General features: G+C 41.6%; 1 protein-coding gene across 1 annotated transcript in view; it reads left to right on the forward strand.

Annotated features, from left to right (window-relative positions):
- The window catches only part of LOC106567848 (glutamate receptor 3), a 116,955-nt gene that overhangs the window by 86,657 nt on the left and 3,294 nt on the right, over nt 1-27,004 (forward strand). The window contains exons 5-14 of the mRNA XM_082960406.1: nt 6,224-6,277; nt 6,599-6,760; nt 7,306-7,473; nt 7,613-7,717; nt 9,391-9,498; nt 11,370-11,576; nt 13,132-13,505; nt 15,068-15,266; nt 21,392-21,639; nt 22,398-22,512. Coding sequence (XP_082816532.1) covers nt 6,224-6,277; nt 6,599-6,760; nt 7,306-7,473; nt 7,613-7,717; nt 9,391-9,498; nt 11,370-11,576; nt 13,132-13,505; nt 15,068-15,266; nt 21,392-21,639; nt 22,398-22,512 — 1,740 coding nt within the window. The remainder of the gene's footprint in view (nt 1-6,223; nt 6,278-6,598; nt 6,761-7,305; nt 7,474-7,612; nt 7,718-9,390; nt 9,499-11,369; nt 11,577-13,131; nt 13,506-15,067; nt 15,267-21,391; nt 21,640-22,397; nt 22,513-27,004) is intronic.

Genomic DNA, 27,004 nt, shown 5'->3' on the forward strand with positions numbered 1-27,004 from the left:
AATAGTTTTATAACATTTATTATTTCAGCTGGAAAGTTGAAAGCTTCCAAAGTTTTGAATAGAAAGGCCATTCAAGACGGTCAAAAAACTTTTTGGCATCAACAGCCATTATTGATAAATGTATATCTTGTTTTTTTTGCGTATTGTATTAAACTGAAATATGTTATTGTATTTGTTTGTACGTGGAGTTTTAATCAACCATGTTTGATTGATATGTAACAAGTCTGGTAAGACTTTTGCCATTCTATTGCTTCTGAGCTTTTTTTATTTTATTGTCACACATTATTAAAGTTATTGGTCTGTAATCAGCAGGGGACTTTCCTTGTTTTAATATAACTGAAATAACTGTTTGATACACTAGGAAGCACTGAATTGAGTGATGTGTGTTGTCATTTGTGTAAATAGGGAAGCTGCTTTGTCCCAAAATGTTAAATATAATTCTATGGGAAAGCCATCTATTTCTGGTGCTTGTCTCCGTGTGAATGTTATAACAATGTCTAATATTTATTTTGGGGTGATCTTGGTTTTTAGTGATAATTTTTTGTCTGTTTTTTTATTGTTTAATTCTGATTCATATAGATTTTCATTGAAGCTTTTAACATTGTCATTAATCGCATTGTTGTTTCTAATTAGCTTTTGTAGATGTATATTTAAAAATTATAACTGGTGTGAAGGAAATGTTACTTTGTGCATCTTGTCTTTGGTGTCATAAACAATCCTTGGTACCTGCCTGTGCCTGGCAAAGATATGACGGTGGGCGGTCATGACATACCTCCTTTAGACTATTTGGCAGAATGCCCGGAACATGTTCTATAAGTTAAGAAAGGAGACGGTGCCAGACACATGCCGGAGGCAACCCTATGAACTATGCCTATGTAACGTGTCTGTAACCAGTATATAAGGGAACTAAACGGGACTGCCCCGTTAGAGCTCCTAACAGACGTTCACTATGGTGCATCAAGTTTGTTGGAACCTCTCCAGCGTGCTGACAATAAACAATGATTAATTTAAGATTGATTTCGAGTGTCCCTGTGTAAGGATTTCCACAACAATTTGGCATCACAAAAAGGATCAGTGAAGGTCTGCGAGGGAGACACCGGTGCCGCATTCCCTAGTGGGAAAGCATTAGGGAATTTCCTATCTGACAAAAGACGACCTGGATCCGCCCAGACCAGACTTTTACTGAGAGCTGCCCGGGGGAAGATACCTGATTCACGATCCTCTGAGAGACATGTCTTCTGAATTTCAGTAAGTCAATTTAAATGAATCTGTGATTTGTTTAATATTGACTTTGCAATAGTGAAGTATACACTCACCAACCTTAATAGTCTTCTTTCCCTCTTCTCTGGTGAGTGACAGATGTGAGAACATTATTCTCTGTCTAAATGAATGTAGAGGAGAGAGAGAGAGAGAGAGAGAGAGAGAGAGAGAGAGAGAGAGAGAGAGAGAGAGAGAGAGAGAGAGAGAGAGAGAGAGGAGAGAGAGAGAGAGAGAGAGAGAGAGAGAGAGAGAGAGAGAGATGTCCTGCAATGCCGGACATTTTAAACTTGTAGGGCTCTATTTTCGGCTGGCGTTAAGGCGGCAAACACACGTTATTTTCGGTATGTAAATACTGCCGCACTGGCATCTTACCTGTCTTATATCAGCTAGCTTGCGCTCAGATTGGTGGGGTGGAAATATTTGATGTGTGTCCTTAAAAACATGATCCAAAGTGCTAATTTCATGCAGTGCTGATAGGGATATTTAAGACCAACCAAAAGCTGGTTTTAGCCGAAATGCAGCCTATCCAGCCGTGATGCACACTGCGCCCGTATGTGCATGGAACGAGTAGCGTAATGTGCATTTGGTGCCTGTATACTTCGTATTTAGAAACACAGAATTATTATTATTTTTTGTTTTATTTGATTAAAAACCAAGCATAGCCTCCCCTCCTCTCAATTACGGCTTTTTTTGGTCTGCCCAATACAATCTGCAGTTTGTCGATTCCACTTTGACATTTCAGACTTGATTTTCCCTTACAATTTTTTTTGCAACCCCTTCAAAAATGTTCATTAATTGTAATCCACATAATAGTAAATCAATGCAGTTGATACTGGAGCTCCCCTCTCACTCTCACCCAGTGTACAGTTGGATAGGGAGTAGACTCTTTGACAGTTCTCCTTTTTTGCTATGCCTTTGAAGAGTTTTTCCACCCCCAAAGTGGATAATGGTGAGCTGTCCATCCTGTCTAGGGAGGTGGAACCATAGAAATAGAATAGAATGACATTCTATTTGGCTGGAACACAATGGCCTGACCCACCTAGCCTCTGACCGAAAGAGAACAACAGAGACTGGTTATGATCAGGAAGCGAACTGATGTGACTGAGGAATGAGAATGACCTCACTAAGTCCCCATCCGTCTGTTTTAGGTGCAGGCTGGAAATATTATCATCCCAGGGGAACCAGGAAACTGGAGCGCTAGGATCCTAAAAATATTTATTATGCACACATCACATGCTTTATTTTTATCTTAGTCCACTTCTGGTCTAGAGAACAAGACATACGCTGAGTATACAAAACATTAAGTACACCTGCTCTTTCCATGACATAGACTGACCAGGTAAAAGCTATGGTCCTATTGATGTCACATGTTAAATCTACTTCAATCAGTGTAGATGAAGGGGAGGAGACAGCCTTGAGACAATTGAGACATGGATTGTGTATGTGCCATTCAGAGGGTGAATGGGCAAGACAACATATTCAAGTGCCTTTGAATGGGGTATGGTAGTAGGTGCTAGGCACACCGGTTTGTGTCAAGAACTTGTTACATGCTTTTGTTTGCCCATTTATATTTCGAGGTTGTACTCTAGCACGTTCGCACGTGGTGCGCACTGATTGGTGTCACCTCGTTAGTCAGAATGTGTTACACCTGTGCTGGTTTATCATCTCGTTAGTGGGAAGGTGTTTCACATGTGCTGGCCCAAGTGATATTTAAGAGTGGTTGGCCCAGTTCTCTTGAGAGATGTGTGGGGTTAACACCTTTCGTTGGCACTCCCTATTTGATTTCTAGAAAAACAATCCTGTTTCTGTTCTTCTCAATTTTCATTTTGCTCCACTTTTTGATTTGCCTCCTGTCTTTAAGTTTGGTGTGGGTTTTTCTTTATTTTATATTGGCCTTCTTGGGCCAATGTAGTGGGCACTCATGGTGGGTGTCTTTTATAAACTTTAACGCTGCAGGATTTTTCACGCTCAAAATTTTCCAGTGTGTATCAAGAATGGTCCACCACCCAAAGGACATCCAGCCAACTTGTCCCTGTGGAATGCTTCAAACACCTTGTAGAGTCCATGCCCTGATGAATTGAGGCTGTTCTGAGGGCACAGGAGGGGGATACTGCATACTTTCTTCATATACAACAGTTATGTCCTCTAGATTGGAGCTGGACTCCTTTGAATGGTAATGTGTATGAGTCACTGAAATACCTCAACTCCCCCTACTTGTGTGCGTGTGGGCACACACACACACATACACACCCTGGGACGGATTAGCTTAGGACTCTTAAGTACTCAAATTGGATTTGCGTAGTCTAGTCATACGTCTCTGCAACAGAGAACCAACACACAGTGGACCACAGAGATGTTTCAGCTTTCTGCATTTCAGATCACAGCGCAATATTAACTTACTCATTAATTACGATGAATTAAACAGACTTCAATATTTGAGCCAAAAATACAATTTCAAGTGGCAAATCTTTAGTGGCCCTCATATAAGCGAATAGCCTGTGTTTTACGGCAGGATGCAGTGGTCCTGTTCCGTTCGTTCCATGACTTGTCAGAGGAGAGAATTAGCCGCTGGCTCCAGGAGCTGCAGCTTCATTAAGTGCTTGCTGTGTTGTCACACTTTGTCCGCCGTGGCTCCTTCCCGCTCACATGAATCCCAGATGAAGGGCTTTTTGTTCCCTCTTCTTTTTTAATTGAACTTTTTGATTATGCATGCTTTCTGCCTGGGAGGGATGGGATGACGAGGGGCGGAGGAGCGGGTGGTTTTGCATGTGTGATCAGCAGTTTTGGGGAAGCTACTCTGAAAAGAGAGTTTACCAAGCTACCAAGTACTTAACACTGGAAGAAGTTAAGCTAGACTAAAGCTACCCTTCAGAAAAATATAGTTTACTTAATTATAAAGTTACTTTGAAAAAGTAATTCACTACATTCAAACTACTGAAAAAGTTTAATATGTAAATCTGAAATGTCAATGACTGTAAATTGCAAAAACAGTTAACTTTGGGGTCACATGTTAACATAATGTAATTTTGCCTATTAAACACAAAAAATATTTCAAGTGAGAATTAGGCAAGTCTGATGCCAAAAAATAAAGTTTTTGCAAAAAAAGTAGTGTGTTGTTCCAGTAGTTAGCTACACCGCTACATGGCAAATAAAGTAATGAACTACCTAGATTTTAATTTAGTTCAACTACATGCAGTTCACTACTCCCCAACACTGGAGATCAGATCCTTCACTGGAGACAGTGTCCCACTGTCAAGGAGCCTGTCTGTATCACTCTGTATTTTCTCAAATGAGAGTGAAATGAGCTATGAACGTCATTACAGGTGTTATTACCAGTAGTATGGCCTTATCCCACACACTGGGACCTTCTAGTTCCGTAACTATCCTCCCTCTGAGAAATGGGAAGTTTGGGGTCCCAGGCAGGCAGGATCTGGGGGGGGTTACTGGTGGAGGTGGAAAATGTCAAACATAATGAAATCGTTGAGCACACCTTCCCAGGGTAATAGGATTTAGTGGAAAGTGCCAAGATGATGGGGAGGATTGGGAGAGGGACTGAGCTGTAACCTTGGAGGATTGAGAATGTTCTCTCTCCAGAGACAATTAGGAGCTATTAAAGGGACTAAGCAGATGATGGTTGAAAGGTAGAGGTGTGAAGGAAAGGACTGACTGGATGCTGTCTGAATGACAGTCACAATGTGCAGATGGATGCCATTACAGATGGAGACTTGTGGGTAATTTGTGAAGACGCCCTGAAATGTGATAAAACAGTCCTATTCCTACGCTGTTTCCTTTGTTTCCTTGGTTACATCTAACAATACATCCCTCAGTGACATTGAGGGAGGTGGAGGAGATATGAGAATTGATTAAGCGATGCAACACAACATATTGCATGTCCTTGATTCCTTGCTTTGATACTCTTACAATAATTACAATCCATATTGGAGGTTATTCAAAGGTAAAATGAAACATACTGTACATTTACCACATGTTGGTTATTGGAATTCATAGGCATTCTCTCAACTACAATGCGTGAAACTGTCCTACATAACACTGGATGTTGCAGTGGCTGACACATAGAGAGCATCCTTGTCAAAACTGTGGGGGAGGAAGTCTAAAAAGACAGTGAAAATAGAGAGAAAAAAGCCTCTCTCTCCACCCCCTAAGTATGGTACTGTATGTATCTCCATGATGAAACCACATTTCTGTTCTGCTTTGTTCTGTTCTGCCAGGCAGTAAGAATGAGAGCTATGGTAACGTACAGTATCTCTGAGTAACCTTGATGCGTTAACTAAGCCTGGACTGGTCATTAGAGTAAACACAACAGCAAGCGTTGATTGTCCATGCCTGCCTGCCCACTCTCACTAGGAGAGAACAGTTTTGGTCCTAATTAAGTCTTTCCAACCCTGTGGCAGATTGAGCTACAGCAGAAAATGACAGAGAGCACTTTTTGTTTCAGTAGGCAGCTGCGTTATGAAAGGGTAATTTTTCTGCGGGCCTTGAGTCCTGACCTTATTTTCCATACTGACGCTAATACAAAAGGAACACAAAGTCACGCACGCACACACAAACACACACCCAGACCCTGTTAGAGAGACACACTCATATACACATCAGACATTATCTAAGGAACATTATTTAAGAAATTAAATTATTCTGTTTGTTTGTTTTTGAACTGAAAGATGACAGTTGAATCTGTGCGGTTTCTGCTGCTCAACAAAAGTCACTGATGGGGATGGTGGTGGTGGGGGTGGTGGTGGTGGTGGGGGTGGTGGTGGTGCACTATATTTCCTCATTAGTGCAAAGAGACTGGAAACCCACAACCTTGATCAAGTGGATCTATGCTACTTCTGAGAACTAATAGAGGCTTTCAGGTTCTATTGTGTCTTCTTAGACCAGAAGATTGATAGAGTATGTGATGTCCTTTGATGCCTTGTCTAATTGTGAGTTTTTCCCCCTCTTGCAGGTGGTGACCCTGGGGAAGAACAGAAGAGGCTACCACTACATCCTGGCTAACCTGGTGAATAGAGTAGCACAACACAACACAACAATCCTTATCTATTTCAGGGGCCCTCTCAAACATTTATTATAAAATGGGATGTGGAATCACTTTAGTTTTCTAAATTTGAACAAACTGTACTCTTATGAACAAATACGAACATACATTATCAGCACAAACTCGAAAGTTTTATGTTATTCAGAAAACAATACCTCAGAAAATCCTTTCCTTTTTTAACTGTGAAGGCATTACAGGTGAAGCTCTCAGTACGGATGAACCCAGTTGTTGGGGACAGATTGTTTGATGCCTGCATGTTGTTGGGTACCTCTGGTTTCACTGCAGGGCTTCGCTAACATGACCCTGGACAAGGTTTTTGCTGGAGGAGCCAACATAACAGGCTTCCAGATCATCAACCCAGAGAACCCAATAGTCACACAATTCCTCCAGCGCTGGGAACGCCTAGACGAGAGGGAGTTTCCTGAGGCTAAGGGCACTCCACTGAAGGTACAGTCCCACACAGCTGTCAATGTTGTGTGGATGTTTTATTTACAGTATGAAACTTCCATCTCTGCCCATATCTGCTTCTCTACCTTTCTCTCTATCTGTTCAGTTATCTGTGTCTCGCTAATAGTATCAAAGACAGAGCATTTTCACTCACAAAAGGAAAGCTTTTGTCAAATTTAACCAGATAAACTGTCAGTGAGGCAATAGTAAAATCATACTGCTTGTTTACTGCTTGTCACTCAGAAAAGAGGCAAAAATGTGTTTTCTGTTTGAAAGTAGCTACAACAGTATGAACTAGCTTTGGCATATCAGGCAACAACAGACTGCCAATCCCCAATTACTCTTGAATAAAAGAAACCTTGAGGCAGAGTGACAGTGGGCTGTTCAGCTACTGCTGTACCTACTTTATCATTGATACTTAGTTTCACAATTGATTCCCTTTTCACATTGTGCGTTGTATCTAAATGTGCTCCTTACACAAACCAGTAAATACCCTTCGGACTGCTCTCCTAGTGTCATGATCTGGTGTGGTGGTTGTGTTTCAGTTCACGTCGGCGCTGACCCATGATGCCGTGCTGGTCCTGGCAGAGGCTTTCCGGTACCTGCGGAGGCAGAGGGTGGACGTGTCCCGGAGGGGGAGCGCTGGGGACTGCCTAGCCAACCCGGCCGTGCCCTGGAGCCAAGGCATTGACATAGAGAGAGCCCTCAAAATGGTAGGAGGGGTCTTCACAGATGCCCAGGTGTACCCCTGTCACCATGTCTTAAAAATATAGTAGTATATTTTGACTAAATCTGAATTGAGTTGTTGTGTGAAGGTTATTACGGTTCCTTGTGTCATGGTGTGCATGGCAGGTCCAGGTACAAGGTATGACAGGGAATATCCAGTTTGACTCGTTCGGTCGGAGATCCAACTACAGCATCGATGTGTATGAAATGAAAATAGGGGGGCCCAAGAAGGTAAGTAAAAAGCAGCACAGTGGCTCAACATGCAGATTGCAAAACTCTTTCTCACATTGTTTGAGTTCAGAGGGTCATTATCTGAGTAATTGGGAAAAAAGGTTGCAGGATATCAGACCAGTTCGCTTCTTTTTTATTTCTTTATTCATAACTGAGATTACATGTGAAGATAGTTCAGTTTTATGGACTTTAAATATGAATATTCAAGTAATTACACATTCAATATTTACGTAATTACACATTAACATGACTCCATAACATAAGTGTGCTTGTAACTGCATTGCACCATACGTGCGCAACAGTAATCATTGAACAGCTCTGAGCAGGGTCCAGGGCAGAGCTTTAAGCTTTATTACAGTAGAACAGCTTTCACCTGTAGAGGCTCATGCACTGGGGCTGACCTCTCCCTGCGTGCTCCATTTGTGCTCCGTCATAACTGGGGCAGGGGGCAGGAGAGAGGACACATCAAGGCTGTCAGGAGTAGTGCTATACCAGTAACCCCCCTAGTTCCCACACTTACTAGCCTATAGAACATACTGAGCTATAGGAAAGTAGAAGAGGAGAGAAGTAGAATTAAAAAGAACAGAAAAGAAAAGTACAGAATACAACCGGAACAGAAAAGACGAGAACAACAGACAAAACAGAACAAAACAAAACAGAACAACAGAACAGAACAACAGAACAGAACAACAGAACAGAACAACAGACAAAACAGAACAAAACAAAACAGAACAACAGAACAGAACAACAGAACAGAACAACAGAACAACAGAACAGAACAACAGAACAGAACAGAACAACAGAACAACAGAACAGAACAAAACAAAACAGAACAAAACAAAACAGAACAACAGAACAGAACAACAGAACAGAACAACAGAACAGAACAACAGAACAGAACAACAGAACAGAACAACAGAACAGAACAAAACAAAACAGAACAACAGAACAGAACAACAGAACAGAACAACACAGAACAGAACAACAGAACAGAACAAAACAAAACAGAACAACAGAACAGAACAACAGAACAGAACAACAGAACAGAACAACAGAACAGAACAAAACAAAACAGAACAACAGAACAGAACAACAGAACAGAACAACAGAACAGAACAAAACAGAACAGAACAAATAACATGTAACTGCTGACTTAAAAAAAAAAATCTCAACAGTTATTGAATAGGTTCACATACATCAGATATCCATTTTTAGTAGCAGCATAGATATAGTATGCTTAATGCTTGTACATTAAGAGAAGCCCCTCACTCTGTACATTGCAACTGAAAATGCTTATTGCTGAGTAAGACTAATTCTTTTTTGCTGGTATTAGTATTGCCAAGCAGCATGCGAGGAGCATTTCATGGGCAGTAATTCATGGTTATGTAAAAGATCTGTGACATTGCAGCATAAGGGTGCTGAGAGGGAGATTAGCTGAAAGTTGAATGCTCTTTTCCCCCACTGGATCTGTAGCAGAGGTTAGAGCGTCGTCTCCAAGCACAGCACCAGAACAGGGCTTTTTATCTCGCGCATCACCAGACACCCCCAACCCCCCTTCAGGCCAAGACTCTCATCAGACATGTCGCCTGCCAACTGCACTTGGAGGCTTTACTCACAAATGTCTTTTAAATGGCTGTTTCTTGTAATAACTTTGATGTTTCTGTCACTTTCAGACCGGGTACTGGAATGAATTCGAAAAATATGTATATATTGTGGATGCGCAGGTCACCAACGAGTCCTCTTCTGTGGAAAACCGAACGATTGTGGTCACTACTATTATGGTACACTTTCCAAGCAGATTTTAAATGTTCCACCTCTAAAAAATTCTGCCACTCAAGGTCAAGGTGTCCATTGTTACATTCTGTCCTGGGAGGGTAGAACTATTTTCTTTTGAGTTGCTTTCCATCCACTCACTACATGTTGAAACAGTCGATTCACAAAGAGTGTTTCAACTGTATCCGTGTGGGTGTTAAAGCATTTTGATTTTCCATATTACGGTGGCCTGTTGTAGCAGTGACATCACAATAACGGCTTTGGTAATGATAACTAGCTAGAGCCTATAGACGTAATCTAATACACATTCAGTGCATACGTAAGTAAAAACCTGTTTCTTACTCATTAAGTAAATGGTCAATGATGACAGGGATAGAGTCAACAAAACGACCTTTAATGATCAATTGTTTCTCACTGGGGACACAAAATAACTGTCCTTTGAGGAGGACATAAAAAACCTCAAGGCTTTAAAGCTTTGGTTTGTTTATCCCCTTGTTCAAATCTATTTTGGATCGTCCACTACAAGTTCTGTACTGAAGTATAACCTCTGTGGCTTCTTCCAATATCCAGCGATATTAGGGGTCAAAGGTCAGGGATAGCAAGAGATGAAGCATTCCCCAGCTCAAGCAGAGAGATACAAATAAATCAACTGGATGTATATATGGCTAGTTAGAAGATCTTGGTCATTTTTAAATGTAAAATAAGGTAAGCCTTATCTTACATTTAAAACGATGGCCTTCTTTCTGACTCTGCCTATTATGTGTTCATCTTAGGCAAATTCAGAATACGAAAGTCAGACATTCTCATCTAGATGTAAGCATGTCATGCTCATACTCATAATTAGTTCGGATACTTCTGATAGACACAGGGAAATGGTAGGACCATTGTAATGTTATGATAGCAATAGTGTTACACTACTCATCTAGTGATCATGTATTAGTCTATTCACATTGTAAATTGACAATGCTCATCTCATTATGCATCAGAATTATCTATATTTGACTTTATTGTTTCAGAAACCCATTTCTTATAGCATAGAGGTGAAAAGATACCTTCAGCACAGAAAGAAAGAAATTGACCATTGTTTTACCCACTGGCATCTCTTCCACTGCTGACACGGATTGGGATGTGATTTAAGATCAATCACTCTGTGTGATTTTTGAGCCGAGCCAAAAAGAAAACCAACCACATCTCAGAGTTTGAAGAGCCAAGTATTTGAACGAACACCTCCCAGTGTATTCTGTATGGAAGATAAGCTCAGAGTTGGTTTGATGACCTGAATGATGCAGCCTCCCTGCACATTCATCGATGTGTTTGATGGTGTTGCAATAAAAACGAACATTACTGTAATCCCTTGCCAATCACTGCCATTTACATGATGAACTGGAAAGTATCACAAACCCCCGTTTAACCTGCCCCTGTCCTACCAAACCGATGCAAAGCTAATGCACCCTCCACCCGGCCCCCACCTCCTTAGAGTTGTGGCTGGGTTTAGCATGAAGGAATCTGGCTGAGTGACCCACCCCCTTCCCCCTTCATGCCTGCCTGTCAGAGGCCTTACTGTCCCCACTGGTTACCTGGGCCGGGCCCTGCCTCTAGCCCGCTGCTATGGAGGCTGGTTGCATTTGGCTGTGGATCGGGTCAGCGCCCCAACATCCCCATGTGACCAACTCTGTGTGTCGCTTCTTGTCCATGCTGTTCTGTTATTATTTCCTGTTTGTCTGTCTATGTCTGTGAATGTCTGTGTGTGTAATCCAAGCATGTGTGCATGCAACAATCACGGTCTGGGTTTAAAAGGACTGGCCTCAAGAGGAAAGGCCTCTGTGAATGGAATGTGTGCATGTTCAACTATAAACTCAACATTATGTTTAATTAACAGGAATCTCCTTATGTGATGTACAAGCGAAACTACTTGTCACTGGATGGGAATGACAGATATGAAGGCTACTGTGTCGATTTAGCGGCTGAAATTGCAAAACATGTGGGGATAAGATACAAACTGTCAGTAGTTGCGGACGGGAAGTATGGTGCGCGGGATCCAGAAACCAAGACGTGGAACGGGATGGTGGGTGAACTGGTATATGGGGTAAGTGACAGTCTCGACGTACTGAAGCACTGTCACCAACACAGGGACGGGGGCTTGGCCAGCTCTGGCTTGAGGTATGTGGGCCAGATCTGGTTAACACACCTAAACCAGATCTTCGGCATGAAAAGGCCAGACCTTGCCCAGCAGGGTGAATGTGGCCCACATTCATTCAAAAGTGGCCCAGCAACTACAGGTATTTGTTAGGGTCACATATCACAAGCCAGAGCTGGCTCATAAGCAAAGTGTGCCTACCCTCGCCCTGGTCGCATCTCCCACATTCGGACCAGATCTGGCCTTTTACTGTTGCGGTGGCAGCACTGATCCATATGTGCCACCCAGCAACCAGATCTGGCCCGCAATCCTCTACTGACATGGTGTGTGATTTTCTCCATATGTATCTCCATAAATCAGATCTTAACTGAAAGATTGATTACTTTATGTTATGAACCACTCACTACATGTGTAAGTATGAGCCCATTTTCTTCTTTCATAAAACACCAACTGTGAACTGGTTCATGTTTCATTAAGGGACAGATGACAGCCAGACTATAAAGTGAAAATGAAAAACATCTGTTTGTCAGTTTGAATGCAAGCAGTGATACTCTGAACGCATTTTAATTTAACACGAAATAGCATATTCCTTTTGTAATGAACATTTTACCAACCATTCTGCAAAATAACAGCCCTGACTCTTCAGAGAGCTGAAAGAGAGAGAGATGATCTCCTGCTATAATTGACAGGCTTTATACAAGCCCTGAGACACCTCTCTGCATCAACAGTAAATCCACCAGACCATTAATTAGCCATTCACATGCAAATGAGCCAGTGATATATTGAGACAAGGAGTGGCTTGGAGCTGTGTTTTTCACAGGGATTCTGCCTAACCCTCACTAAGATGATCCCAGCCCTCGCATGGCATTTACATATTTATAAGTCAAGGCCAGGTCCGGTTGTGACTCTGGGACCTGAAAAGCTATCGATGGGAACATTTATTACCTAGCTGAGCTATTCACTAATAAGGCTAGGAGGCTTTAAAGACAATCTGATAAAGGAGTTGAATTTCCTAGGCTGATTCAAATATCATGGGCTGTTTGCATAAGCTCTTCAACCTCCTGTTTCCATACCTTCTACTTCATAGATGGATCTGGCAGAGTAATGGGCTCTTTTGGATTAAGGCAGAGACATTAGCCACTACTAATGCTAACTGAGATTGGTCCATTTTAAGCTGGCAGGTCTCACTTTCTTCTTAAACGTATCTGACATTTAATGCATTCCTTTTTCTAATCCACCATTTCATTTTTCTGCGCTCCATCTCTACTCATTGGTTTCAGCAATACATTATAGATACACTATAGTCATAATGAGATATTGAAAATTGCCTGATGACCAGTTTATTTGATCAAAAAACAGTGAAATCACATCATTTATTTAAATGGGCATTCTATTTTAAATTGTTCTAAGTCGGGCTTTGATCACAAGGCAGTTTGATGTGATGTGTCTGTGCTCTGTTTTGAACCACTAACTCCTCCTCCTCCTCCTGTTCCCATGTTTCCAGAGAGCTGATATAGCAGTGGCTCCTCTAACTATAACATTGGTACGAGAGGAAGTGATAGACTTCTCTAAGCCTTTTATGAGCCTGGGGATCTCCATTATGATAAAGAAGCCTCAAAAGTCAAAGCCGGGCGTGTTCTCCTTCCTGGACCCGCTGGCCTATGAGATCTGGATGTGCATAGTGTTTGCCTATATCGGCGTGAGCGTGGTGCTCTTCCTGGTCAGCCGCTTCAGCCCATATGAGTGGCATCTGGACGAGAACGACGAGGCCAAAGACCCCCAGAGCCCTCCAGACCCTCCTAACGACTTTGGGATTTTTAATAGCCTGTGGTTCTCCCTGGGCGCCTTCATGCAGCAAGGATGCGATATCTCGCCAAGGTTGGTTACTGTACTCCATGTTCCATCACCTCAAACTCAGCCATCCTATCATCTACATACCGTACCATCTCTCTGCATTTTATGGTCATAATCACTACAACTCCCATCATGCCATGGTGCATATATGTTATTTTTGGTCTTGTCTTGTTTTTTTTTGCTCTCCACCCCATTCACCTCCACTTCATCTTTCCCTCATGCTCTTTAAACACACCACCACCATTCCTCTCTCTCTCACTCTTTCTCTCCAGGCTGCATGCTAACAGTTATGCATTGCATCCACAAAATAACTTATATCCAGCGTGCCGGGGACTGTAAAATGCACAGGGTCACTACATCCGTAGTTTCCCCTATTCCCCATGACTCTTGGAGGGCTACCGTGTTTTTGCTGCATGTCCCATTTTACGGTCATCAGCCTGGTGCGTATAATGTATTTAAAGTGGAAGACATTTTTATACATTTTCACTCTGATGAAGCACCTTAATAGCATTCAATTCAGCCCCCACCGTATGACTAATATCATGCATTTTCATATAGACCAAAAGTTACGCCCTCTTCCCCCTCTTTTCATTCACAAAGAGTCATCATCACTGTTCACTCATCATCACTGTTGTGCCGGTGTGTCCCTCATTCTTTCTCGGGGGACTGTCTTTGTTCAAGCCATCCCTCCTCATCTTGTCTGGGATGTTGGGCCATTGTAGTGCATCTGAATGAAGATCAATGAGAGAGTGTTCCAGGACATATCTATCAGAGCTGAGCGTCAGTCTCACCTGAATAGTGATGGCTACAGCGTTATAGGGTAATGGTCCACTGAGATCAACGTTTAAACATGCATCGTTCGGATTCCTTCCTCACTAATTGTTCCCTTACTGTCTCTATGAAAAGATGATTTTTGTTTTGGAGCATTGCTCATGAAAAAGAAGGGGTTTGCGTGCTGCAAACTGAGTGACGGCTTCTCATGTGCAGTGAAGAAAGTCAACTCTAAATAAAAGACAAGCCATTTAATCCTTGTAACAAAACATTCTATGGCAATTTAGGATGTCAGGTACTATTTGAAAAGCCCATAGAATGCCAAAGAGTCAATGCCGCAGATTTGATGAATTTGATGAAAACTATTTAGTAAATGTCAGTCTCCCTCCTGGAGGATCGGTTTTCGTGATAGACTACAGTAAGCCTAAGGTTAGTGGTTACCGTACCAGTGGGGATCGTCAGTCCCATTGAAGCTGATGCACGCTAATCTCTGCTTGCTGTGTTTGTGTGTGCTATCATTCAGCCACAACACAACCCTCCACGCAAGCATCATAGAGCAACAAGGCTGGGACACCATGTTTTTCTCTGTGTAAAGAGCATTAACATTGAGGTATGTGGGTGAGATTTGACATAAATCCAAGATCAATGCTCTGAGGCTGTGCATTTATGTCAATACATGGTGTGTGATACCCAGACTCTACACAGGAAGCAGTGGACTCCAAAGGCATGGCGACCTCCACCCCGCTGTCAGTGTGTAGGATTGAGCACCCTGCTCTCATGTCCCTCTGTCCTCCTCCTCCTCCACCCTCTCTCAGGTCTCTGTCGGGCAGAATCGTGGGGGGGGTGTGGTGGTTCTTCACCCTCATCATCATCTCCTCCTACACAGCCAACCTGGCTGCCTTCCTCACAGTGGAGAGGATGGTGTCTCCCATAGAGAGTGCTGAGGACCTGGCCAAGCAGACAGAGATCGCCTACGGGACCCTAGACTCAGGCTCCACCAAGGAGTTTTTTAGGGTGAGTGACTAAACTAAATGGGGGTTTATTCACCAGACACAACTTTAGTCTCTTTACAGTTAGAAAACAAAAAAAAGCAGACAAGACATCAAAGCAAGGAGCACAGGGGAATGGTATAGATATTTAATTTAGCTTGATACCCTACAGAAAATATGGAAGTAGTTAGCTATGATAATAAATATTGAATAAAGTCAAGCTGCTATACACGGAACAGGTGGCTATCAGAGTCTATGCTACTGTGTGGTGACAGAAGACACTTTTGTGTGGTTTCTCTCTCAATTTGTGGTGTTTATAAAACAAAGCATTAAAAATTGAACACAGTGAATATTTTAAAAAGTATATTTATAGCCTGGTGTTTAGAGTTAGTGAATCAGTGCAGTGAAACACAACCACCTGTGCAAGCCTCTGGATGTAATGCAAATGTACTTCTCTTTCATGATTTGTTTGGCAGGCTGACTGACGGCCTGGTGATTTGTCCCAGGTCTTTCTGGGAAGATAATTGATAGGTGTTCAGGGACTTCATAATGAGTGACCCACTTCCTGTCCCTCCGCCTTCAAAACTTCAAATGTCACGACTGAGGAGCCATTCCAGGGGACTTTTAATTAAAATAGAGGCTCCAGATACATTTTAAATATGTTCTTCAGGAAAGATGTGCTGCTTAATTAGAGTCATATAGCCACCAGGCAAACGGAAATCTGCTCTGATGACACACTGGCAGGTCATCCCTCAAACGGCTCACCTTTACTTTCCATGCATTCCCTCACTCCTCTCAGGATTTACCATACCGGCACCCTAGTACATCACATGCTTCCCCAACTCCTCCCTCGCTTATGACACAGCCCCTTTGTTGTCAAAGAGTCAGAAGAAGAATATTCAGACACATCAAATGGATTTTAAGTGCTTGCATTTTTAGCTCCATTTCCACCTCATGTATCTTAGGCACAGCAGCATGTATGTGATACATGGAGAGAAATGAACTTAGTTCAGGCATCTCATTTTCAAAACCAGCCATGTGTATGTTCTCAGCCTGGTCTCATAGACTAAACGTAACATAGTAAATGTAAATACGAGACACTCAAATTAGTATGATATGTAACGTTTGGCATGGTTACATAAGACAGAAGGTTACATAAAGCAAAAACTAAAGTAGGGTGGTTGGTCAGGGTGAATGGTTTGGCGTAAAATGCAAGCGTCTAGCAACTCAAAGGTTGCGTGTTCAAATCTCATCACGGACAACTTTAGTAGTTTTGCTAATAAGCAACTTTGCAACTACTTACTACTTTTTGCAAATACTTACCATGTTAGCTAGTTCCTTCCCCTAACCTTAACCCTTTAACCTAACCATAACCCTAACCTCTAGCCTGGCTAACTTTACCCACCTAGCAAACGTTAGCGTTAGCCACCTAGAATTTCGCAAATTCGTAACATATTGTATGAATTGCAGTTGGTAACATTTAAAAATTGTAATTCATAACATCTCATACAAAATGGATGATGGAAATCCACAAATGAATACATACCATACGAAACGTAACATCTCATACGAAATGGAGTGTCCTGGATGTACATTTACTATGTTACGTGTATGTGTCCAGGTTGATGTTATAAAGCCCGATGAAATGAAATTGCAGATTTTTTTTGGAGCTACTTATGTTGTTTCCAGAGTATATTTTAATACTTTTGGCACTTGTATAACTGGCCAGAAGAGAATCCAAGAATTACATGTGGACAAGCACTCTGCATACAGACAGAATGCTAATGATTTATTTTCTGACTCATCCCTACTTTGTATTGCCAGTGGGGTGGATCTGAGCAAACAGCCGTGAAGCATTCAGAGCGCATAAATGGAGTGTTGATAGATGGACTGACAGCTGGATGTGTTTGTGTTGCACTATGGGAGTCAGCTCATCGTTTCATTAATATTTATTTATTTTGCAAATGGATACTGAGGCCGAAAACTAACTTACAACATGCTTTTCTATGTTGTAGTATAGATGAAAATAGATTTGCGTTTGAACACTGGAGACCTTTAGCCCACATATGATTGCTGACTCAAGTAACACAAGCAGAAGAGCTGCACGCATCTTTACATGACCCAGAAATGACCCTCTGTTTACACAGCATGGCCAAGCATGTCATAAACTATTACTGTAATTTACATGAACGGTCCCTCCCATTGAAATTGTGCAGATGTCAAGCATGATTCAATCATGGTCCTGAATTCATTACATATCCAGCTACTGCTGAAATTTGCATGATACAATGCGGGGAGACAGCTTTATTTTATCAATGCATTGATACTGATGTTCTGTTAGATGCATCCATCTTGCAGAAAGCATTGAGCAGATATTATCATGCAACTACTGTAAAAACATAAGAAGCTGGAGACATAAGCAACTGCAGCCCATTATGATTCGTTCCGATTGTTTGTGACCCCCCCCCCCCCACCCCCACCCCCATTAAAGTCGCCCATCCCTGATATAGAGCATCCATGACTTCAGTCAGATCAAGTCAGGTGCTTAAGCTTGGCTCTTGTAGTCCATCTGATATAATGCTGACTTCGCTATCGATACCGAAAATCATTTGTCTTGTTATGTTTCAAGTGATAACAAAAGTGCTCTCACAGGGGTTTCAGTATTGACATTTAAAGCACTTTCTGTGACATTTACTGGATTCTCTGGCCACATTCATTCTTGTCACCTGTATTGTGTAAATGCCCTTTCCACTCTGGAGACAGCTCAGGTCCCACCCCCTCCCCCCAGTCTAGTCTAGCTTCTCTCTCTGAAAACCTGGGCTGAAGGCCCTGCTGCACAAAAGGCCCTTTTTCCAAAAGACACACTGATTTCCATCTTCCTTTTGCACACCAGCAATAGGAGCTGAATGTACTGCAGATTTGAACAGATTTTGTTAGTGAAACATATTTGCCCTTGATTGATACACCCATAATGCTTCAACATCTGTTGGTGCATAAGAAGCAACCGCTTCCAAGGAATGTCCCGCTGAGCAACCCCACCCCCTCAATCACCTCCCATATGGTCTCTCCCTGTACTCTTTAAATGAGTGTGTGATGCAGGGGGTAAAATCCACCTCTCTGGGGTGGGGGTGGGGGGTGATGTGGGGAATAATTTGTAGGGGAACCTGACTCCCCATTGTTCAAGATTACATACTAGTCAGCTCAATTTCATTCAATTCCTTGGTGTGCTGTGAGTGTAAATGCAACCATCACTGATGAGAACTGTATGACAGTATTGGCGTTTGTGAATATTTGAGCAGAGTGATGCTGATGCCAACATAGCACCAGATGGTGTATGTGCAGATCAGACACTAATATTTTGACTGCAGCATTGGTTGTTTCTCTATAGTTTAATAATTAACATGTTGACTCATATTTAGCTCATTTATTGAATCCCCGCTGATCTGATCCTACCCCGTCATATCAGTTGTCCTGAGAACACCAGGCATCTCTACAGAATCAACTAGAGTGACACCAATGTGCTCATTATGTTCAACAACCCTATTTACAGGTTTACATTACAGACCAATGATGTAATCATCAATCTATTTACAGTTTACATTACAGACCAATGATGTAATCATCAATCTATTTACAGTTTACATTACAGGACCAATGATGTAATCATCAAGCTCATCAGGGGTCAAGCTCATCAGGAGTCAAGCTCATCAGGAGTCAAGCTCATCAGGAGTCAAGCTCATCACTCCCAATAAAGAGCAGAGGGGCTGAGGCCATTAGAGGTTCTGTAAACTATTGGCATCCCAAATCACCTCCCCAGAACCACAGCACTCTGTCTTTTTTATTTAACTAGGCAAGTCAGTTAAGAACAAATTCTTATTTACAATGATGACCTAGGAACAGTGGGTTAACTGCCTTGTTCAGGGGCAAAACGACAGATTTTTACCTTGTCAGCTCAGGGATTCAATCTAGCAACCTTTCGGTTACTGGCCCAACGCTCTAACCACTAGGCTACCTGCCACGCCGTCTGCACTTGTTTCAAAATTATAACAGTCAGAGTCATGTAATATATTAATAATCAGCTAACTGAAATTAAGTGACATTGTAGTTTCTGTATACAGCCACCTCTGTTAAACAGATTGACACTTCCTATGAGGATTTACTTAATCCAGAGAAATATGAGAATGCACCTGTTTGCTCTGGTGTGCAACCACCTGATAGAAGAAACAGCTGAATGTCCAGCAAATTTTATCCCCAAAGCTTAGTAAGTCAATCAATAGACAGCCTGTAGACTGATTTTAGAGAGCACATCAGAACTGGTGCTTAATGTACAAACAATATTGATTAGAGAGGAATTTTGCTCTACGAAGATTTGGGCCTTTTTGTCTGTAAGGACGTGTTTGTGTGTATGTGTTTTTACACTCTTTGAAAAAAATGGTGCTATCTAGAACCTTAAAGGATTCTTTGGCTGTCCCCATAGGAGAACCCTTTGAAGAAACATATTTGGTTCTAGGTAGAACCCTTTTATGTTTATTTGGATCCCCATTACATGACAAGTAACAAAACACTGTTACACTGATAGACATGGACAGTCACACAAATTTCAAATACAATGATATACAAACAATACAACAAACAAATAACACAAACAATACAACAACAAAAAGTATGTGTGTGTTAGAGTGCATCTGTGTGTGTGTCCCCTCACAGTCCCTGCCGTTCCATGAGTTGTTTTTTACTCCGTGTGTGTATTACTATTCTACTGGGTACCAGAAATCCCCAAAAGACCCCACAAGGATACCAAAACGTATACTGTAAGTGTGTGTGTGTGTGTGTGTGTGTGTGTGTGTGTGTGTGTGTGTGTGTGTGTGTGTGTGTGTGTGTGTGTGTGTGTGTGTGTGTGTGTGTGTGTGTGTGTGTGTGTGTGTGTGTGTGTGTGTGTGTGTGTGTGTGTGTGTGTGTGTGTGTGTGTGTGTGTGTTCGAGAGCGTGCGAGCGTGCGAGCGTGCGTGTGCAACTGTATGCGTGTGCTCAGACTCGTAAAAAGTAGATCAATCTGTTTATCTGGTTAGTAGAGTCATATATTTCACACTAAATTTCACGATGGTCCACAGTAGCCAAGCCATCTGCAGTTTAATATGTAATGTTAGATTTAGCTTGATTCAGCTATTATGGTGGGCCTATTGCCCATTCTCCATTAAAGACTGAAAAGGATATGACAAAACAAAGACTGAAATGAACTTCCAATGGCCCTCTCAGATTAAATAGTAATATCTATTCATCAACAATATATGATGATATTTGGGGCCCTGGGCAATATAGCCATAGATATAATCACCAAGTTGACTCTGTTTTTGCCACATTATGCATTCACTTGCTAATTAAATCAATCTATAGGCTATTTATACACATCACTTTTTTGGTCGTGAGAACATCCATCCTAAAGTTTTCCCCACTTGTTCGGTCACTCGGCGGAAGGTCACATAAACCTAGTTTAATGTAGCTTCCTTGTTTGTCCTTCTGTTGTCTACTGCTGTGTGCTTACCCCAGCTCCATGGAGACCCGACGCCAGACACTCAAAGGCCACTTTTAGCAGCAGCTCCCTGGGTGTGTGTCAGTAAGGGCAGGGCGGGGAGGAGGCAGGAGGCAGGAGGCAGGAGGCAGGCCAGGGCATGGCAGGGTTGTGTTCTCCTCTCAGCACGTCATATTGCTGCTCCAGGTGGCAGCAGCCCCACTGATACATCCAGGTGACATCTCCAGAACCCCAATGTCAAAGGGCAAGCTGACTCACTTCCTGTCTTGTGAACTAAGGGGGGATGGTGAAAGGGAGCAGGTGGTCAGTCAGGTGGTCGTCCTGTCGATGGATGCTGAGGAGAAACGTGGCCCTGCAGTTTTGTTTTTAGTGTGCTGCCAGCTTGTCAGACCTTAGGCCCTATCTGCTGTTGGCAACAGGCCCACTACAACGACTCCTTTACTCAGCTCTCTGGGAGCACAGAGAGCACTCTATTGACTCATGGCAAAGGACTACACTGTATATGAAGGTGTATGTGTGAAAAATGTGTTATTTAAGCACTGAGCGCTATGGTCTCCATTTTTTTTAATACACCACTAACCTATTTTTGTCTTCTCTCTCTCCCTCTCTCCCCAAATGCAGCGTTCCAAAATAGCAGTTTATGAAAAAATGTGGTCTTACATGAAATCAGCTGAACCGTCAGTGTTCGCAAAGACCACTCCAGAAGGGGTTGCCCGAGTGCGAAAGTCGAAAGGCAAATTTGCCTTTCTTCTCGAATCCACAATGAACGAGTACATTGAGCAGCGGAAACCTTGTGACACCATGAAAGTGGGCGGCAACCTCGACTCTAAGGGATACGGTGTGGCAACACCTAAAGGCTCAGCATTAAGGTGGGTGGGATAATATAACAATATTCTCCATGTTGTTATAGTATTCCACCTACCCTGATGTCTCCTGTTGTCCCATTCCTCTTCTTCCTCACTCCTCAATTTTTCATTTTTTGAGGTTCATCAGGAAGTAAACGGTATTATGTTTAACTCTCGTGTAGACGTAAAGCCATTTCTATCATGTTCTCTCTATGGTTCGTTTCTCTCTGTGTTTCTGTCTTTTTCTTTCTCTTCAAAGGGAAAGTACTTATTGGTATATTAGTCATATTTACTAAATCCATTTGTATGTTGATGTGCCCCCACCCCTCGTTTGTTTTTCTCTTCCCCTCAACCTTTCCTCTCTCTGTCCTCTGTGGTGTCCCTCTCTGGCAGTTCTGCATTGCTTCTAATTTAACAGTTCAATGTGTTTCTTTCACTTAACTTGCTAAAAGCTGCACTGTCACTTGTGATGAATGTTAACGTGCATGCTGTATGTTGTCGTTATTCTTCTATTCTCTATGACAAAGTGTCCCTATCCCGCACACTTAAGTTCTGAGCAATGTAACCCTCCATACCACCTCTTTAATATTTAACACTTTCTTTGCTGTAAAACGCTTCTTACCTCTACACACCGTTGAAATTCTTTACCAATTTGTCATTTTCGTGATCCCCCTTATGAATCATTTGATATTATTATTATTATTACTATTAACTAATATTCTAATATTAGATTTCTCACGGACCTGTTCGTTTTCTTACAAGTCATGTTTTATCGTTTCAAGAAATGCTGTTAACCTGGCAGTGTTAAAACTGAATGAGCAAGGCCTCTTGGACAAATTGAAAAACAAATGGTGGTACGACAAGGGAGAGTGCGGCAGCGGGGGAGGTGACTCCAAGGTCAGCCTCAATGTCACCAATATCGGGTATCGTAGAGTAGAGTAATCGGCAAGCCTGTTATATCACTACTGTAACCTATAGGCCCCAACCACAGTCCACTATGGCCCTGTAACAGAAAACCGTGTGGCTTTTTCTATTTTATTGTGCAACTGAGATCAAACTGGGAACCCTTTACTTGGCTAATGGAGGAAAAAGACCAGTAACAATTTAGATATTTCTGATAAAAAAAATGAGCTATTTTTTAACTGCAGGTAAAGAAGTGTTGAAGCTAATTATTATTCCTGATGGTTGAAGAGTAGCACCACTCTGGTAAGAAGCCATACGGTTTGACGACCTTTGGGGAGTTAGTGTTTTGCTCTGCAGCAGGGCTGCTCTGTGAGATATTTCCTAAGTTTCTCCAGAGGCTTTTTAGTTTAGTGCTTTGCCCTGTGGTTGTCAAAGGCAAAACATACAGAATGGCAGAATGTACATTTCCTCAGCTTTTTATATCCACAGGACAAACATGGTGGAATTATAATGCTCTGTTTCACTAAAATGTACTTCAGGGGGCTTCTATTTGAAGAGAACAACACATTTCATCACTTATTTAACTGACAGTGGATTAATAATTTGTTGCAATTGATGCCGAATGAAGTATTGATTAAGAGAATAACATGGCAGTGGCCATGAACCCTAGCACTGAGGTGTACTGTAGCACTCTCCAAACTGCCTCAACCTTGGGTGCTAGGGCAGGCGAGGCGAACAGCGTAGTCTTGAGGGGACTAAGCATTGCAGGCAAACGTGAGAATTCTAATGACAGTGACACCAAATGATCCAAACTTCTGTCTTATACCAATAACATCGCTGAAAACCAGTCTTAGCTTGTGACCCTGACAGATTCCTTTGGTTGGTCTTAGTTTCCAAGACCAGTCAGTCTTCCCATGGCCGGCCCCATCCCGACAAATGAAACGCTGCAAGAGGGTGGAAAATATGACCTGATCTTGTGTTTCAGAACACGAGGGCACAGCGACAGCCCGACTGTGGATCCGTCTCTGTCTCTACTCTTCTGCTTGCATCTTGACCACTGTACACTTGGCACATTGTAGAAGAACAGGCAGACTGACTTTGATGTTGTTGACTCTAGTCATTCATTCCTGAGTGTAAGCGGGACATGAATACTATAGCAGAGCAACACAAAGCAGCTGCCTCGTCCTGCAAGCAATCTGCCTTGAATCCTTGGTAGAGAGAGGGTAGCCATGTTATGATATTGCACCTGACTGCCACATTTCTTGTTTATTCTTTTATTCTTAAAAATGCATGTGTTGGTACTTTAACAATGTGCTTCAAATATATTGTATGTAATAACCACTGACAGAGGAAAACCCAATATATTATAGACACAAACTAGATCTGACATTGGCAAATGACACTGTAAATATACCATAAATACCTAGGGAAATTGTCTCAAATATGAAAGTAGACTACATGCTTATCACAGACATATACTCAATAAGGAAAGTTCATACAGCAGGTTAAGAACTGTAACGAGTAACTATTTCTGATAGATATTTGGATGTATGAGAATTGGATGGTGTAAAGACGTGAGTAAATCGTGTTTCTTCTGTGTGTCATGTTTTCTCAGTTGTGAATATTTTGTTTTAAAGTTGTATTTGATATTTTGAATGAACTGTCAAATACTGTGTGGGTTGATTTTATAGTTTTGTCTTTTTGTATGTTTTGGGAGTGTTCTGTTTGTATTGTTTTCCAGTTTTTGTTTTGTCACCTCAACATATGTATTCATTTGACACCTGAATCCTACTTGATGGTAACAGTGAAATAGTCATTAGACATCCCCCACCACAGACGCTGATTTTATACTCTCAAAAAAGAACTGAACATTGCTTTTTTATATTGCTCCTCCTCGTTGTTGGACTGGATCAAGACGGGACGTAGCAAAGCATGTTTACCTAGCAGCTAGTAGCAATCACAGGCACAAGGTGATAGCCACCCGCCAGGCATGCTCAGTACAGCGCGTACATCAGCATGTGTCATGATCATGTCAGCCGCTACTGGACAGACAGACAGACCCTCTGTGACACGTTAGCTAGGAGAGTACTGTCCTCGATCTCGCTGTTAGCCTGTCAGCGCTCTCAGTCCACTGACCTCTAGGTTGCTGGGTCATGGCTATTGTGAGTCACTTCATGTGTTTGCATGCCCTCATAGGACACTCCGCCAGCTCTGGATACGGGTCACGCAAGAGGGAACTAAATGATCACCTGTTTTTTTTGTTGTTTTTTTTGCTTTGTGCCCATGACTACATCATGCATTATAACACTGTTATGTTACAGCACTGTTATAGCGCTGTTATTTATTTAGTCTGTCATTACTCTAGTCTAAAGAAAAGAGGATGGTACTCTTCCAAACCAAATAGCCATGCCATTGCCAGGGATTCTTCTACTTAGTAGGGAAACAGATGTCAGTACACCCAGTTTGTCCTGATGTTGTGCCCATTCTGTCCATTGTTTAGCTGCTACTCTCCATACTGATACCAGTACTGGAACCTTGCCCGATGTGACTTACCATGTCCATAGCAACAGCTCAGTATGAGCAGGAGACAGTACTAATTGTGCAAAGATGCTGTTACTAAACTCATTCCTATTTACATAGTTATTTTCTGAGACTTACTGTGAACCATAAATGTTGAAGTATGTTGTCTAAATTGCTGTGAAAATAAGCCATATAGCCAGATAAGATCAAATAACCTCACATTCTCTACACTCCTCTTTATGTAAATATTATGCTATTATGCATGAAGCAGACTACAGTGGTGAATACAATATATTTAATGAAGTTAAATTACAAACCCTGATCATTTTTCAGGAAGAAAGTAAACACAGAAATCGAGCAGTCATGTAGATAGCATAATGTCTTACAAACATAACGCCCTACTTCAGGACTCATTAGAAACTGTTTATCTTTTACATTCCTTAGTCTTATTCAGTCAAATCTACCTGTATATTTTATTGATCTCATTGCAATTAGAAGTAAAAAAAGTAGCTATATACACTAATCATGCAGCCACAGAACTTCATAGAATCAACATGTTGGTATATATTGATAGGCTACAAAACCAGATTGGCTACAATTCCATATTACTCCAATTTAGATCTACCGCTCTCTTGTATGTCCCAATGTTACATTTGATTGATGTTAATTGCACAGTATAGGCCTATGCAAGTTGGATTTATAGGTGGCTCTGTGGATGCATGTGCAGTGAAGGGCTGTATTTTGTGAGGCGTTGGCTACCCTCAGCTAGAACCAAAATGGGCTGCTAGTTTTTGTTTGTCTGTTAGTCAGGAAAGGGTTCCTGTTAGATCCACCTTGCTAAACCCTTGATCAAAAAGCTACATGTGCCCATAACAATTGCACCTCTTTTATGTACATATAGAGCTATATTACAGTAGCTATTCTGCTAGTCCCAATCGTAAGTACTTTTTTGAACAGTGTGTGCCGATTACTCAAAGCGATACAGGTAGGGTCTGGTACGGTAGGGGTTAGACCTGGTGTATGAAAGGTAACAGTTAGTTTTGCCTGCTCTCTGTGTTGTCTTGGCCAGGACCCTGCTCTATCGCTTTGTAAAGTATGAAGTAGTTTAAAGCTTGAATAACATAAAATAACATAATATAATGTTATTTATGTTATTTCCCACGTGAAGAACTCCTGTAAACCTTGCAGTATTGAAACTCAGTGAACAAGGCATCTTAGACAAGCTGAAAAACAAATGGTGGTACGATAAGGGTGAATGTGGAACCAAGGACTCTGGAAGTAAGGTCAGTCGCTGCAGGTCTTTTTGTACTGATTGCAAATTGCATTTTGACTTAACTGTTCATATGCAAATACCTAAATACCATACATTTAAAAAATATATATGTATAGAATATTTTTTCTTTCATTTTTTTTGTTTTTGTTTTCCTAGAATGACATATCTGCAACACAGTGAAAACATTCTAAACAATATTCATGGCATAGTTTGTCTTACACATCCGCATCCACATTATTAATGTTTACATTACATTACTGTTATAATAATAATAATTATTATTATTCCTAAGATCTCATTACACAGCTTAGACATATGTAATGATAGTTGAAAAGGTACAGCATGCCTTGGAAAATGTAAAATTACATTTGTATTCATATTTACCATAGACAAATGACAACCATTGAATTGTAACCATTATGCTACTGTTTTGTTGACCAAACTTTTATTGAAATATTGTTTATTAGTGTCCTTACTTATTTGCGTGCTAATTGAGTATATTGAATCTATTAACATTATACAGTGTGACTTACTAAACAAGCTTCTTTACTCTGACAAACTCCAAACTAACTTTCAAACTCCACCTGGTCATACAGTGATCATGTGGAATCTGAAGGTCATGTTTGAACTGTAGAATGTCACAATAAGGAGATTTTGTTTGCACACTTCATGAAGTTAAAGGATCTAATATAA

The sequence above is a fragment of the Salmo salar genome, chromosome 13 (genome assembly GCF_965601325.2).
Source record: "Salmo salar chromosome 13, fSalSal1, whole genome shotgun sequence".
Lineage (NCBI taxonomy): Eukaryota > Metazoa > Chordata > Actinopteri > Salmoniformes > Salmonidae > Salmo > Salmo salar.